This window comes from Vigna unguiculata, chromosome 3 (genome assembly GCF_037176805.1).
Source record: "Vigna unguiculata cultivar grain cowpea cultivar isolate G323 ecotype 2 chromosome 3, ASM3717680v1, whole genome shotgun sequence".
NCBI lineage: Eukaryota > Viridiplantae > Streptophyta > Magnoliopsida > Fabales > Fabaceae > Vigna > Vigna unguiculata.
The window spans coordinates 47,075,713-47,092,508 of NC_140794.1; the positions used below are offsets into that span (position 1 = coordinate 47,075,713).

The 16,796-nt window shown below is 29.0% G+C and overlaps 1 protein-coding gene across 4 annotated transcripts; it reads right to left on the minus strand.

The window, feature by feature from the left end:
• Positions 1 to 6,025: 6,025 nt before the first annotated feature.
• On the minus strand, positions 6,026 to 10,450 carry VND1 (vascular related NAC-domain protein 1). 4 transcript variants are annotated; one of them, XM_028061922.2, is made up of 4 exons: positions 10,125 to 10,450; positions 9,032 to 9,214; positions 8,510 to 8,781; positions 6,026 to 6,975 (listed from the first exon to the last, which is right to left on the minus strand). In XM_028061922.2, exons 2-4 carry the CDS (start codon positions 9,186 to 9,188, stop codon positions 6,397 to 6,399), a joined length of 1,008 nt encoding a protein of 335 aa, XP_027917723.1. In that variant the 5' UTR covers positions 9,189 to 9,214; positions 10,125 to 10,450; the 3' UTR covers positions 6,026 to 6,396. The 4 variants fall into 4 exon arrangements, with proteins under 4 accessions (XP_027917723.1, XP_027917722.1, XP_085526718.1 ...); XM_028061921.2 differs by lacking the exon at positions 10,125 to 10,450 and adding an exon at positions 9,676 to 10,048; XM_085670592.1 differs by lacking the exon at positions 10,125 to 10,450 and having other exon boundaries at positions 6,026 to 6,971; positions 8,506 to 8,781; positions 9,032 to 9,605.
• Between the last annotated feature and the right edge of the window lie 6,346 nt (positions 10,451 to 16,796).

Below are 16,796 nucleotides of genomic sequence, written 5' to 3' on the forward strand. Positions count from 1 at the left end.
AGAAGTTAAAATGATAGAAAACCAAATGAGAATAATTTAATTTCTTAAAATTAAAAATATTAAAATTTCACTTAAAAGTGTAAGAATTTAAGATTAAAATTATAGATTTATTTATTTTTATAAAAAAACTTAAAAGAACATGTTTGAAGAGAAAAGTTTAAAAGAAGTTAAAATGATAGAAAAACATATGAGAATAATTTAATTTCTTAAAATTAAAAAATTGAAATTTCACTTAAAATTTAAGAATTTAAGATTTTTTATATTCCTTTTTCTTTCAAATCTATATTTCCTTTTGAATTTGAATTTTCTGTTGAATTTTTTATTATTTTTCTTATGCTATGCATTTAAAATATCATATGGACACTGATTTTGAAATTTAAAAATACATTTATTTTTCTTTAAAATACTAACAATATATCTTTAAAATATTTTGTCTTTTGACTAAAAATGTCAACGAGACGGGTAGAATACATATAGTAATTCTCTCATACCAGCGATATAAATATATGTCCCGTACCTGTTTTTATATTTGTGCAGATATCCGTTATGTGGATATCCGTTATGTGGATATCCGTTATGTGGATATCCATATATATATTTTTAATTTTTGCAGATATTCGCATCCTATAAATATTTACAAAAAAAAAATCTAAGCATATTTTATAAAATATTTAAACTATAAATTCAAATAAAATACAATTCATCATTATCATAAGTTTTAAACATAATTCAAATAAATTCAAATTCAGTGGACCATTGTGTGGATAAGGGGGCCATGGCCCCCCAATTTTTTTTTTTTACATTTATATAATTTAATATATGATTTTAAATGATTTTTTTCAAATTTAATATTTTTAATATATTTTATATATTTGATATTCTAATAAATTTTTACACATTTATATTTGTATAAAAGTAAAAGTTTTTTTTTCACATTTATTTTTCAATTTTATCTTTTAAATTTTTTTTAAATAAAAATAATTATTTTATTAATATTATCTTTTAAATGGTTATTTGTTTAATTTAATCATTTTTTATTTTTTAAAATTTAATCATTATAAATCAAAATTAATTATACTAAAATTATAAAAAATATTTATATCTAATTTTATAATTATAATAATAACAATAATTATAATTTTATTATTTTTTATTCTCATAAAAAAATACAATGACTAGTTTATATAAAAATTTTAGGATTATTCTTTTGGTTTCTTTTTTCGTTCAAAAATATTAAGTTGGTCCTCTAATTTCTTTTAATTTCAATTTGGTCCGACTTTTCGTTAAATAATGTAATTTTGTCATTTGGTCCAATTTCTTTCAAAAATAATGTAATTTTGTCATTTTTTCGTTAAATTTATTGAATAAAATCAAGAATTTTTTCATCAAAATTAAAGTTGTGAATAAGGGTGGTTTGCTTTGTTTGTGTAATTGATATAATCCTAGTGTCAATTTTGATGAAAATGTTTTGCTCTATTTCAAAAAATTTAACGAAAAAGATAAAATTGCATTAATCTTTATAAAATCGAAACCAAATTGAAACTAAAAAACACTAGAGGAAACATAATATTTTTAGACAAAAAAATGGACCAAAGAGTAATTCAACCAAAATTTTGGCACCCCAAAAATATTGCCTAAATGTTCAAAATCTTACAAGTTCAAATAAAATTATAAAGTAAATATTAAATAACGTTCAACACAGAAAAAGTTCTTTAATTAGTTTTTGGATCAACAAGTTCACATGTTTGATTGATTCCTAAAAAATAAAAGAAAAGGTTGTTAAGGGTTGTACCTAGAAGAACATAGTGAAAGAATATTTGAAACTCGAAGAATGAAGAATGAAGACGAGACAATACACAACTTAAAAAAAATTAGGCCACAATCTTCTTTACACACACTCATATATATATATATATATATATATATATATATATATATATATATATATATATATATATATATATATTTAAAATTTCGTAAAATTAAATATTATGATATCTGTACCCATCCCATTAATATGCGGATATAAAAAGTTCTCGTACCTGTTACTCACAGATATCTATATATAATATCAATTCCTTACCCATTGTGGGTTTTATCTGCTAATATCGACAAATAATTTTATTTTTTACTTTCCTAATTAGGACATCATTAACTTAAATAAATACTAGACTTTATTGACACAATATTATCTTTTACTAATATTATAGATTTCTTTCGTATTAAAAGATTGATATGATTATTTAATGTAATTCATTTAGTTTAGTTAGATTGATGTTAACATTGTTGAAATATGACCATGTAAATAAAATAATAAAATTAATAATAAAATAGTGTATAAGATCAAATAGGAATGGAAGAGGTACTTGACACAAATCACAAGAATTTGTGTGTAAACATGACTTGTATATGTGAAAGGATTTCTTCTGTAATTGTAAACAACTAAAATATTGCTCTAAAAAAAACCACTTAAATATTACCTACTAATTAGCTATTAATTGTACTAAATATGTGCTTTGGGAGGCATATGTTATATGAGATTGTGACAGAAATGAAGACCCATAGCCTAATCACTATACCTTTCACTTCATTAAATTCTTCTAGCTATTAAAGTCATTACATATTTTAAGAATGGTTGAGGAATTCTACAAACATGCCACAGTACACGAAGGTACAAATTCCTCTTTTATACTATTACCGACCGACGCCTATTTTAAGAAGTGATGAGAGTCAATTTGCTTTCCTTGGAAGGGAAATAAGTTAGATTAGGTACTGAGGCAGCACATAATCAAAAGGTAATAAAATATCATATTTTCTTCTTAATTTGATTTCAAAGAAGCTTACAGCTTAGTTTAGTTTAATGGAGTTTCTTCTTTTATATGATTTAATGAAGGTTTGGTGAGATATGAGTTCGGTGGATTAGAGCATCAATTTGTAAAAAATTGAAATTCTTTAAACAATTGCTTTCTTGAGTGAGAATCTGTTATGAAACATCTCTGTCAAGTGAAAGGGAGACAAAAACTTTTGATATAAAAATTTTCAAATTTTAAGATTTTTATCAACTTTATATTATATATTTTTTGAATTATTTTTTAATCAACCTTAAACTCTAATACTATCAAAGAATACGTTAAAAAAATTCAACACTTTTGAATTGTAAATCTTATAAATTCAACACTTTTGAATTGTAAATCATATAAGAGATCATGACATCATATTCAATCCAAAATCTTAATGCAATATACTTATGAGTTCTTTTACTTATATATTGCTTCCTTGAATTTCTAACATGATCACTAACTTTCTTTTTTGATGGTGGCAAAAAAGTTTATATAAACTCATGAAGCAAGATACAACTTTAATATATTTTCTTTCTTCAAAATAGGAAGTGAAATCATCAATATCTCTTGTTATAGTTTGTAGATGAAATGTTTTTATGAGAACCCACAACAAAGAATGTGCTAACCTTGAAAACCATATAACATATATGGGGATGGAAAATGGAACAATGCGATGGTATATATGTCTCGAATATAGGGACCTAGCAACTATCTAAAAATACTCAATTTGTCTTTATCCTTTCCTCGTTGTAGTTTCTCACATTCGATCTCCTTTCTTTCTTTTTCTCTCGTTCGGTTGTCCAGACGATCGGGTACCTGTCTATAAGACTTTGATGCTTAAGTCAATTCAAGTCTGTTTGGATGAATGTAATTAATGTTGTAATAAATGCGAAGTAAAAGTTATCACCAAGTTACCTTAGACTCCTATTTACAGTCTTTAACATGGGCATGTAATTAGAATTTTCTTAATCATGGTCCAATTGCTTTTTAAACTTGATTACTAACTTGTTTTACTTTAATTTACAAATTTGGTTCTAATGCATCTGCCCGACCGATGAATCTGTGCGTGTTGTTGAAGGCCACCTATTTATGTTATGACGACAAAATTTCACTGTCACGGGCGGAACATAGCCGCTTAGGTTGTGAGCTCCCTAAAATCACTCCGAAGAAATTGTCACATCAACAACCCACGAGATTATCTGCCTGTAGCGGGTGGTCGCCCGGCCGCTTATCCTTGGATCGCCTAACCGAGGGTCTGACTAGGAATGTTGATAGGTCATACAGTACAATATATAACTATATTAATGATTTTGAATCATAAACAAGCAACATAAATTCAATTTTCACCATTAGTAATGATTTTGAAAATTTTATAGAAATTGATTTTTGAATAAAATTTACATAGAATCATAACTTATACCTTGTCATTGTAAATATACTACTGCGTTTATAGACTACTTTTTCTTAAAATCATAGTCTATAGAACGTAATTAAATATGATATTTGCACTAGTGAAATTGTAAACCTACCGGTGTTTCATGTACTTGTGATTACTAATTAGGCCAATCTAAGAAAGAATTGAGATTCTTATGCAAAAATTAACTTGTAAGTTATCTTTCTAGAAACAAAAACATTTGTCTTTTCGGAGGCAAATGTGCTTCATAATATGTCTTGACATCTCCGTTCTATTTATCATTCTTTAAATTACCAAAAATTATAGAAAATAAGATTAAATATATAAAATAAGATTATTACTGAAGAAATAATTTTTTTCAACTTCATTAAATAAAATGTTCTGAAAAAAAGTTAAGTGTCCAAAAATGTGTTGGAAATAATATTATTTAAATATTAAAATAACTACGAATACGAAGAAGAAATTTAAGTTTTTGTGTCCTTTTGTTTCCTGGTTTGGAGAGGTATTTTGTTAGAAAATAAAAAAATAAAAAATGGTAAGAATAGTTTTTGAAAATAGGAATAAGCATAATTATTTTATTATTGGTGATACAGTAAGTTTTATTTGCCTCAAATCTAGAGAGCATAAGAATAATGTTGTCTATTTATTTTAAGCAATGTGTTAAAAAATGTAGATAATTTAGCATTTTTAAAATTGTGATAATTTAACTTTAAATATTTCTAAATTTCTATTATGTGACCCAAGTAGATGTTAACGGGATGGGTAGGGTACCAGTAGTAGCTCCCCGTACCTTACCCGTTGGATAAATATTTGTCCTGTATCCGTGTGAGTATTTGTTATGCGGGTATCCACATATTTTTTTAATATCCATGGATATTCACAAGTACCTGTAGGTATTTACAAAAGAAAATTTTAATATTTAATAAAAACAATTAACCATAAATTCAAATAAAAAATACAATGCATAACCTTTATAAATTTCAAACAAAGTGAAACAAACCCATTTAAATAGTGTTGAATGACAATTTATAAATAAATGAAGGTTTTTTTAAATCAATTGATAAAAAATAACTCATTCAAAATCGATGTGTTAATGTTTTAATAATTTTTCTTAATTTAAATTAGAGTATAGTGGGTACGGGTATCCAATGGTACGGATATTATGATACTCGTACCCGCCCTGTTAACAGGAGAGTATAAAAAAATATCCGTACCCGTTATCCATAGGTATCCATTTTCAATATATATTTCCTACTCGTTGCGAGTTTTATCGCGGATACCTGCACGTATGAGTTTTTTTGACATCCTTAAATCCAACAATAATTAAATTGTTGTAGAGTGTATCGATTTTTCTATGATGTACCAAGTCATAATCAAATCATCATGACAGTTTGATTGTTACGATCTTAAGCGAAAAAAATTGTATAAAATTATATAACTTCTGCCTTTGCGGTAAGTGCTCAATACAACTGTTGCTATCATATCCAAGGCGAGTGTCCGAATGAGTAATAAATGTTGGCTCAAAATGTGCTTAACAAAAAAGAAGTAGAGTATGCAAAGTTAAGTGTAATTTAATATTTTATTATAGCCTAATGTTCCAAGCAATATATTCACTTTTTTTTTCTTTCACCCATAAGAAATAAAACCTAATGCAGACAATTTTTTGCATACATATTCTGTCAACAAATCCAAGTGGCTTCTAAACATGAAAACCAACTGAAACATGTAGCTATGAAGACATAAAGCAACGAAATGCATGCTTAATGAAGAGGGCACATGATAAGGTTTCTTTTTACTCAAAAACTCAAAAAGAATAATACAACATTTAACAGTGAGAGAAGGTGGAATATCACTATTTTGTGCTGTAGCTAGGCACTAGATTACTCATTAAGCAACACATAGCACAGTATGTGTTTGTGATAATGTAAGTGTTAAACTACTTAAGTCCTGAGAAGTCATATTGAGCGCACGAATCTTAATTTACACCGACACACCGCACTCGTGCCTGATGGCGCAGAGAGATTCTAAATTCTCACTCCTCCACCCATTTTCTTACAAATTCAAATTACATATATCATCACATGTCTCAACATCCATAACAACATTTATATAGTTACTACCAATGCAACAAATTAACCCTACTCATTTTTCAAATACACATATCCCAATGTCACAGTCTGATGAACCTGCACTTAGAAACGGGTTGAACTTGTTCCTTTCATTACTATTCTGGAGTAGCAACAATGCCATGTCCGACCCAGTGTGATGATGAGCTGCAAAGCTTGACACTCCTTCTATTTCATGCCTCTCTTCTATTTCATGACTCAACTGAGAAGCCACAAACTTGTCAAGTGCCCTCCAATCAGTCACTCTCTTTGTGTTGGATAACTCCTTCTGAGAAACATCATCGTTGTTAATGTTGTCTGATATAAGGGACACTGAGGTTTGCTTCTTCACTAGTGGCATGGAGGGGCTTTCTAGCTGAGGAAGCTGCATCAGTTGTTCTGCATGCATGAAGCTCAAATTATCTGCGTCTGTCTCTTTCTTGTACAACAAATTTTGAGCTGAAATATTGTTCCTCTGAGGTTGCCTTAACATAACCGAAGAGTTGACACCGCATGCTTGTTCCTCGTATGTGTACCTTCGATCCCACCCTTCAATGGTCTTCGTTTGGCCGTTAGTTCTTTTCCTGAATGCTCTGCACACAACCCATCCTTCTTCCTGCACACACTCGATTATATGTTGGATGAGACTTTCACTTTCTCTTGAAACGTATTATGTTTGACTTGACTAGGTCAACCAATGTTTTTAATGGAAAAAAAAAGTGAAAGTTCGTGTTTAACTTTTTATGAGTGTTTTTTCCTATTAGCTTTTGCAAATTTTCGGCCTGTTTGTTGTCAATAGTACTATAGCCAGTTAATAAACAAATCATTAGTTGCATCCTTATAAGTAAGCATGCAATGAAAGAATATTATTGTGGCTTATTACATGTTGTGTTTGAGAGCGAAATAAGTCTCCTTTTGGTTCTTTATCTGTTCACCTTTTATGTCTTCCTAATTAAAAGGTTTGTAAATGGTGACATTTGCTTAATTATTAGATTTTTTTTTTCTGGCTATGCCATTTTTCAACCAGAAAGACAAGAGAAAAGATGCAAAAAAGGACAAGTGATTTCAATCCACTTGTTTGACTTTAAAACAAGAATAATCCAAAAACTCTTATAATAGTTGTTTGAGAAACACTTTTTTTTTTTTTTTCTCTCTGTAGGGTTTTCTTTTCTCTGAGAAAATATTGACCACTGGATGGTACTTGTTACACAGACCTACTCCTGCAGTTTATGGGTGTGGGGCGAGAGAAAAAGTCATTGAGGGTTTTTTTTACACAAACATATAACAGATATACTTGTAATTAAGTTAAATAAAGACAAATACCTAAAACTTAAATATACTAAAATGGACATTCGTTTGTTTGAGGAAAAACAATTTCTTATTACAAATCACTATGATTTTTTCTTCATAGTATGGCTGTGCTCCGGTTGGCGTGGAGAGAAGGTAGAAGTTTTGTTCCTTTGTTCCTCAAAATTTCTTTTACCATATAAAGGTCAAAAAAGAAGAAGAAGAAGATGGGTTCTCACATATGACAAGAATTAAAAGTGTATCAGAAAAGAAAAAGAAAACGCTTTTGAAAGAACCGACTTTTGACTTCTTGTTGGTAAAAGTTCTGTAGCAAATAGGTAGAAAGCTTGTACGTGCCTTGAATATTCAGTCAGTGGTCTACGAAAGCAAACTTGTTAGGGTCTATATTAAATAATAAAATTCATTTAGGGGAACTAATCAAGTGCTTAATCTGAACTGATGCAGAAACAGAAGCACATGAGAGTAAACTAACACGAGAAACAACGTTTTGGGTGAAGGAATTACTCGGAAATTGGAAAGTCCTTGGAAGTGATTAATTAACAGTGACCAATTAAGGTAGGAATAGTGGTGGATCCCCGTTTTAAAAAACTTTCCTTGTTTGCGAGTGTGAATAGGACAATGTTAGGGTAGTGAAATATGTGATAATTACGTATAATTGACTAAATGAAGGGCCATATCTAAAGCCACTCATCAAGTGTGAACTCATAATGAACATCTCAAATTCAACTCCATGAACAAGAACATGATTATTTATATATACGTAGTTGAGAAAGCAAGAATTTAAAGAATTAATACGTAAAAGGGTATATTTTGTGTATAATAATACATAAAGATATACTTGCCTGTGGAGGTCCATTCTCGACAGTTTCAAGCCTATACTCGTGCATGATCCAATCAGTTTTTTGTCCATTAGGGGCTCTTCCTTTGTAGAAAACGAGGGTCTTTCTCATGCCAATAAGTTTGGTCCTTTCGTACACTGATTTGTCTCTTCCTGTCGCCTTCCAAAACCCTGCCATTGTAGCTCTGTTCGTTCTTGTCCCAGTTGGATATTTTTTATCTTTATGACTAAAGAAATACCATTCATTCTGCTCCTCATACCCAATCCTGCATCTCTCTGCCAAACTCCACAAATTTTTAGAAAAAGACAAAGATCCAGCTACACAAACAAAACCCTACTTTGATTCACTGAAGGTGTATGTGGGTGTTTGGAAAATGTTTTTTTTTTTTCCTATTGAAGTTCGTTAAGCTGATACAAAGGGAAGCAACTAAAAACATGAAGTATATATATCATGCATTACTCTGAAGGATAATACTATAGCAACATACGTAATATATAATATGTATGTGGGCATATATATACATACCTTGGAGATCCCATGGTTCAATACGATATAGGTCTATTTCTTTGATAACGTCAAGATCAATCTTCCGAGAAGCAACTTTTTTCCGGAGATAATAACCCACAAGTTCTTCATCTGTTGGGTGGAAGCGAAACCCCGGTGGGACACATGACTCCATCATGTATATATATATCAATCACACTGGAACTGCATCAAATTCACAACCAGCACCACCATTAATACCTTCCACCCTTGACTTTCTCCATCATTTATGAATTATAAGCATGAAGAAATGAATGTATGAGTGTGTGAGAGAGAGAAGAGAGAAAGAGAGAGAAGAGAAGATAAGAGAAGCAAAGAGAAAACACTCCAGTAACCAAAAAGCTAAAAAGGCAAAGGCCAAGAAAAGGAAATATATAATAGGAGTCCTCTTGGTGAAAAGGTGGCAAGTGCTATCAGAGAAGACCATCATCTCATTTGGTGGAGGGCAATACTGAAGGGAATTGAATTGAAAAGGAAATAAAAATAAACGCGTGTTATAAACAAAAACCCTTAATTTGAGAAACAATCATTAATTTCTTCCCTGGGTACACAGAGAAAGGAAATAACCAAATCATGAGAGTTAGGTTTTGATGAAAACCATGAGGAGTTGGAGTTGGAGCTTAGACCTCTGTTTGTGAAGGCTCTGGGAGAAACGGACAGCTACAGCCTTGTGCTAATCATGCTGTCTTGTGTTGCTGAATGGTGCGAATCATTCATCAAGAACGGGGTTTCCCAATCCACGTTACCATTCATAATTATACATATTCTCAAATAATCACATCAACTGTTATTCAAAAATTTTCATGTAAAGTTTGAAGCTCTACTTTTCATTTGTTAAAAAACTGAGTATAGGGTAAAAATAGAGACAGTTAAAGTAAAGAAACTGTAAAGGGTAGATGAGATGACGTTATCAGAAATTGGGCACGCGTTTGGTCGAAAGCTAAAAGCTTGAGGGACAAAAAGAGAGGCACCGTTTTATTGGATCAAGGCCTGCCACGGGCTAAGGGATAATAATAATAAAAAGAAAAGGGAAAAAGTTAAGTATAGAACACAACACAAGCACAGTAGCCATTACCCAAAGTCTGTCTCGTTGTGGAAGCTGACCCTCTGACTCTGTTGTCCCTTTGTCGAGAATTTTCACAGCACACATCAGTCTTCAACTACAACTTTTCGGGTACCCTACCCTTACCCTTACCCTTACCCTTACCCTTTGCCCTACGTCCTTCCTTTTTAGGTTTTCATCAACATTCCTCATCAAATACTTCAACACTCGTTCGGGAAGCAGATTGGGAGAATGTATAATCAGTGTTAGTGTTAAAGAGAAGTGCAATGAGGAAGAAGTGGAGAAAGTTAATGATGATGATGATGAGGTGAAGGAGAAACTATGAGGGAGAGAACAAAATGATGAGAGAGAGTGAGAATAGAAATGGAAAGGGTATAATCCATATATAAAAGAGAGGAAGGACCACTGAGTTGCGCATGGCTTCATGCTTGTTCCCCCCATACCTGACGTCATAGCCTACCTTCCTACCCCATTTTCTTTTCTCTTTTTGGACATGTTTTTGTTTTTCTTATTTTTCTTTCTTTCTTCTTCTTCTTCTTCATCTTATCTTATCCCACCTTAGCCTACCTATTTATTTTACTCAGATTATTTTCTTTTTCAATGGATGTTGTTAAGTATCGCAGACTCAACGTTTTTCATATAGTTTCAGTTATTACAACTCAACCTAAAACTTTTCATTTTACTGTACCTTTCTTAGTGGGTTTGGTTTCATGTTGCGGTTTTTCAATTTAGTCTTAACCGAAAAAGGCGTTGTAATTTTTTTTTTTCCAAACTTATAAGATGTTACTAAGTGGTTTTATAATTTCAGTACCTTGAAGTTGTTAATGGTGCTTATATTCTCGGGTTCTGCTGCGAGTGGGTATATCGGAGAATTAGTGTGCTATTACAAAATTTGGTTTCAATGACTTTCAAGTTATGAGCCAATTCATGATCTATGATCCCACTTTCCAAACATATAGCGCTTTCACAAATAACACCAACTATCTTTGAGTGAACTATAAATAATCGGTAGTAAGTAACTAGGGAGATTTGGATCGATGAGCTACGAGGTAAAATATATAATATACTACAAAAAAAATCTCTTATTCATATATTAATTTTAGTCACAAAAAATAATTAGTTACTATAGTCACCCATTTAAATATTAATTTACAAACTAAAAATTATTGGTAACTAAAATAGTTTCAAAAAATTATAGTTGATCTCTAAATTAATAACTAAATCATAACTTCGATTTGGACCGACTCGTCTCGACTTTTTGTTCGACCCAACTTAACTTTTTGGACCTATGAAATTTTGTTGTGTAACGAATGAGCAATTTCATAACTTAGAAAATTTCAATTTCCTTTCCTTTGTAATAAATTTTAAATTCTATTATTTAAATTATTTGAAATATCTTGAATTTTAAATTCTCTAAATAAATAAATTACTAGAAGGGATTTAAAAAATTGTTTGATTAGTTATACATTTAATCATTATTTATGATCAAAGAAAAGTAAGGAATTCAGCAAAGGAAATTTTAAAATATCCTAATTACATGTTTTCTTATTCTCAATAAGATCTTTTGTTTCAATAAATATTTGCAAACAAGTAGATGACAAATAAATTTATACTTGTGGGTATCACTCGAACTTGTCCTCGTTTAGACGAGAAATCTTTACATTGACTGGATATGGGTATGAATATGGGTAATACCCAAAATTTTTAACTGTGGATGGGGATGAGGATGGGGATATACGTATCCTCGCCCAAATATTTGTCCCCATTTAAATTACTAAAATATCTATAATTTATTAGATAATTTAATTATATATATATATATATATATATATATATATATATATATATATATATATAAACATAGCCTATTTTTTACTCTCTCAATTTTTTGTTATACACTTTTTCTTACTTCCTCAATTGTTTGGCTTGTTTTTCAAGATTTAATTTTTAAGGTAATTTGATCTAAAACTTAGTAGGATTCGTCAAATGTACTATGATTTGGTTGTATAATATCAATAAAAAAATAATGAAACTTCTTATAAAGCTACATCATTGGAGTTGGGAAATATTGTTGATAATGATGCGAATGGATTTTTAGAGTCTATGACAAAAAAGAAAAAAAATCTAGAACTACAATTATGAAAACAGAGTTGGATTAAAGTTACACAAGAATTGGATATCCTATCATAGCGGAAAACAAATGGGTTAAGTTTCCAACCCTTTAAGCAATTGCAAGGGATATTTTAGCTATTCCAATAACAATTGTAGCTTCTGAATCTGCTTTTAGTACTTGTAGTCATATATTAACTTTTCACCATAGTCGACTTCATCATATTATTATAGAGGCCTTGATATGTACAAGAAGTTGGATATGGAACTCAAACCATCTAGGTAAGTTACTCAAATTTATTGTTAATATTTTTTTATGAATTCTGATTAATATTCTACATTTGGTGTTTGTAGGTGTTAAAAAATTAAAAGAAAAAGATGTTCTCATGAGTGAGAATGAATCTGATGAAGAACGTACATTATATTCTAATAATTAAAATTTTCAATTTCAATTATCATATCATATATAATTTTTCATTTTTTTTCTATGTGTAGGTGGATCAAATGCAAATGAAACTATTGATCGTTTGTAAAATTAATAAATATTTTGGTTATTACAAAATTTTAGTAATGTGTAATTGTAGTGTTTATATAATTATTTGAATTTTCTCTAGTTGTTATTCGATACTTTAATTTGAGATTTATACTACTATAATATTTTTCTTAATATTTGACATCATGAAAAGAAAAAAGAGTATGTTTTTTAATATTGATATTTTGATAGTATCATGATTCTTATGGTATGATTTTTAAAAATTTTTATAAAAAATATTTAATTGATATTTGGAACAGTAAAAAAATGGATGAGTATAAAAATATATCCATTATCTGGTGGGAATAGAGATGGATCAAAAGTTATATACCCATGAGAATGGAGATAGGTCAAAAGTTATATACCTGCTGGATTTGGAGATGAGGATGAGAATGAATTTTTATTATGGAAATATGATCATGATACCCGTATCCGTCTCACCTCATTGTCATCCCTACAAAATAAGACATACTTACTAAAGTGAGTAAGATATGATGCATGAAGAGTGTTTTATTTATTTATTTATTTATTATTTAGTATTAAAAAACGTAAATAATCCGATTATTATTTGATATTAAGCTACAAATATCTTAAAATTTATCTAAAGCATCATGATTCCTATAATTTTGATCGTAAACTTTCATTTAAAAAATAAAATGCCATTCAAGAAATTTCAACAATCGAATCAATATAACTCGCAGAATATAATCAACTATCTCTATTAATTGCATATACTAAGCAAGGTTTTTCGAAATTAAAAATGTTGAAATATTAATTAAGATCAACTATGTCTCATGATATTAAGGTTAAGGTTGAACTTTGGTTGAGTATGTATGAATAATGTGAAAGTCTAAAGAAAGAAAAAGAGAGATGTGCCAAAGGTGTTTGACGGAATGGGTAAGCCAGAGGGAACTTGCACACACAACTTTTGTCATCTCTGAGAGTTATGTATACAAGAAACTGAGACCTATTATAAAGACAAATGATACTATACAACAAAACAAACAAATCTACTAAACTAGATATAAACCTAGATCTCTTTCAATAAGAGCAAACACACTAAATAGTCTTTCTTTGATTTTTATTGATTTTTTTAAAAAGAATTTTAATTCATTATAAAAGAATTCTTAAATAATGATAAATTTTAATCATAAAAGAAATGTTTAGAGATCAATTTTCTTATTAAAAACCAATTCACTAGTTAAAATTTTAGTAACTAATGTTAGTTATTAATTTCGAGACCATTCATAATATAAACTATTTTAGTTATTAATTTAGAGATTAATTTTAATTTTTTGAAACTATTTAGTTACCGATTTAGAAATTAATTATAATTTTTTTGAAACTATTTTAGTTATTAATAATTTTTCGTTTATAAATTGATATTTAAATTAGTTATTATAGTTTCAAATTAATTTTTGTCACTTAAATAAATTATTATTCAAATTTTTTTTTGAGAACTTATAATAATTTTTTTAAAAAAGTACAAGAATAACAATATCCGAATTATTTGGAAGACATTATTTCCCCACTTCTATTGAGCACAAAAGAACCTTATAGCCACCACATTGTTAGAATAATATGATGAAAGCCTTTTTTCAGTACTGGTGCAATTAAATACGGAGAGAGTAGTTACATTACATCGAGTAAGAGACAAAAAGAACTTTTAAGTTACGATTAACTTTATTTTAACTTATGAAAAAGTTTCTTTAATTTTTTTATTATATTACATAGAATTTTTTACAAAAAATAAATAAATAAATATCTAAGCATAAAATAATCTGTTTATCCTAAGCACACATATTGTTTTACTACTTAACCCATATTCCAATTCAACTAACCATGGCCCAAATCCAAATTTACCTTAGTCCAACACAATTCTAATCCAAGTTACTGCACTTTTACTATGTACTATGCATCAAAATTCACAAGACAATCTATATTTCCACGTGATGAATAGAAATCCCTTCTTAATTAATTATGGCCTAAACAAAAGGATAATGAAGAGGGATTATTTACATGAATGTTTTTCTCGTGCTTTTCGTTTTCTAATAAGCCAAATTGTGTTCATTTGAATGTACCAATTGTAGAACTTTTGCGAAGTGTTATTTCAAAGAAGTGGGGAATGAAAGTAGGTTGAAGAGTGGGATCAACTAACATGTCTTTGGTGGGTTGGTGAACTTTTGTCTCCCACCTTCACGTTGAAGATAAACACAAAAAAAACTAAGACGTAAAACAAAATCCTTCCAATTAACTAAAAACATGCCTTCTCTTACACACATTCCTCGTAGTCTTTGTTAATCAACCAAAACTAAATTTAGAAATGAAATTTGTTTTGAAATTTAGCTTAATCGTTATTAGAAATTTTAGCAAAATAGATCGGAGAGTATCATTCCTAGAATAATATAAATTACTTATATAAGAAATTCAATATTATGTTTAACATAAAATTATTAAGAGGTAGATTTCAATCCTAATTCAATTTTAAAAAATTAATTTGTAAGGTGACACGGCAAGAAAATGTCTAATTAATAATCATTTTTATTGATAAAAAATAATTAGTCATTATAGTAACAAATTTTGATACTTATTCGTACCCTACAAATTATTGGTAACTAAAATAATTTTAAATTGTTTTCTAAATTAGTCACTATGGTGAATTAGTCTCTAAGTTGGTTACTAACATTAGCTACCAAAGTTTTAGTTACAAAAAACTTGGTTTCTAATTTTGAATCTAAATTGGTCACTATTGAGACAAATTTAATGACTAATTTCTTTGGTAGCTAAAAACATTGGTAACTAATGTTAGTAATCGATTTATAAACCAATTCAAAATAATGACCAATTTAGAAACTATTTCATTTACCAATAATTTTTAATTTATAAGTTGGTATCTAAATTGGCCACTATAGTAACTAATTATTTTTTATACCTAAAATTGGTCCTTAATTAGACATTTTCTATCAATTAGACATCTTCTTGTAGTATTGTTTGCATCACTTATAAATAAGCCTTATACAGTTGATGTGAGATTAGACATTAATAAATGATCAAATAACAACTTGATAGCAAATAACACAATAGATCAAACAAATAATAAATTTCTCTAGAATAAACTTCGAATTCAAAGGAATATGATATTATTTTAAAAAGTGGATTTTAAGTCTAATTTAATCATATAAAAATGACTTTTAAAATGAATTTTACTTCCATTTACGTATTATAAATACATCTTATTTCTGATTGATAAAAGGATCTTACAAAAAAATATTGAAGTTAAATGTTTTTCATTTATTTTTGTTATGTTATGTTAATATATATATATATATATATATATATATATATATATATATATATATATATATATATATATATATATATATATATATATATAATGTAGAAGTCTACACATCCCATCTCATGAGTAAAAAATGCCAAATTACTCATATATTGGAGTTAAAGGAAAAGGAAATGTGTGGCTATACATGGAGAAGTTGAATTGGATGCAATCCCTTTCATTGCTTATTACAATGACATATATAACAAACTTGGATATAATGATTTGTGGCAGTAGTCATGTCAGATGATACTCTATTCACTGTTACTATTCATCACCAAAACCTCATTAGATTTTGTTTCAGCGGTTAAAAAGAGTGGGGGGTTTGAAATGAATCTTCCATGATCGGAGGTGGTCCTCCATTTAGGAAAATGCGTGGTTGAATTAGGTCACAAAATTACAAAATAGGAAGAAAGCGAAGTGAAACGCATGCACCAAGCATTGTTAGTGGGTAGTGAAATCACATCTTTTACGCAAAATCATTGTTCATTAGTAGTAATTTTGTAATCATAATATTTATGGTGCACGTGTCGTTCTGATATCCCAATTTGGATGCAGACTATTTACCTTTATTTATTGCTTGGTTCTTTAGTTCGGCGTTTGGATCAAAAGATAAGGAAAGCGATTACTAAGCCATAATTTACCCTCTTATGTCTTCCATTAGTAAGTTCTAAAGTTTTCATTTACTTATTACCACTATCATCTC

Bases quoted from the DNA above. Each gene is read 5' to 3' on its own strand.
- VND1 (XM_028061922.2), bottom strand. From the start codon at position 9,188: ATGATGGAGTCATGTGTCCCACCGGGGTTTCGCTTCCACCCAACAGAT. The intron at 8,782-9,031 runs GTATGTATATAT...GGAGTTTGGCAG, and splicing joins TGAACCATGGGATCTCCAAG to AGAGATGCAGGATTGGGTAT. The intron at 6,976-8,509 runs GCAAGTATATCT...GAGTGTGTGCAG, and splicing joins TCGAGAATGGACCTCCACAG to GAAGAAGGATGGGTTGTGTG.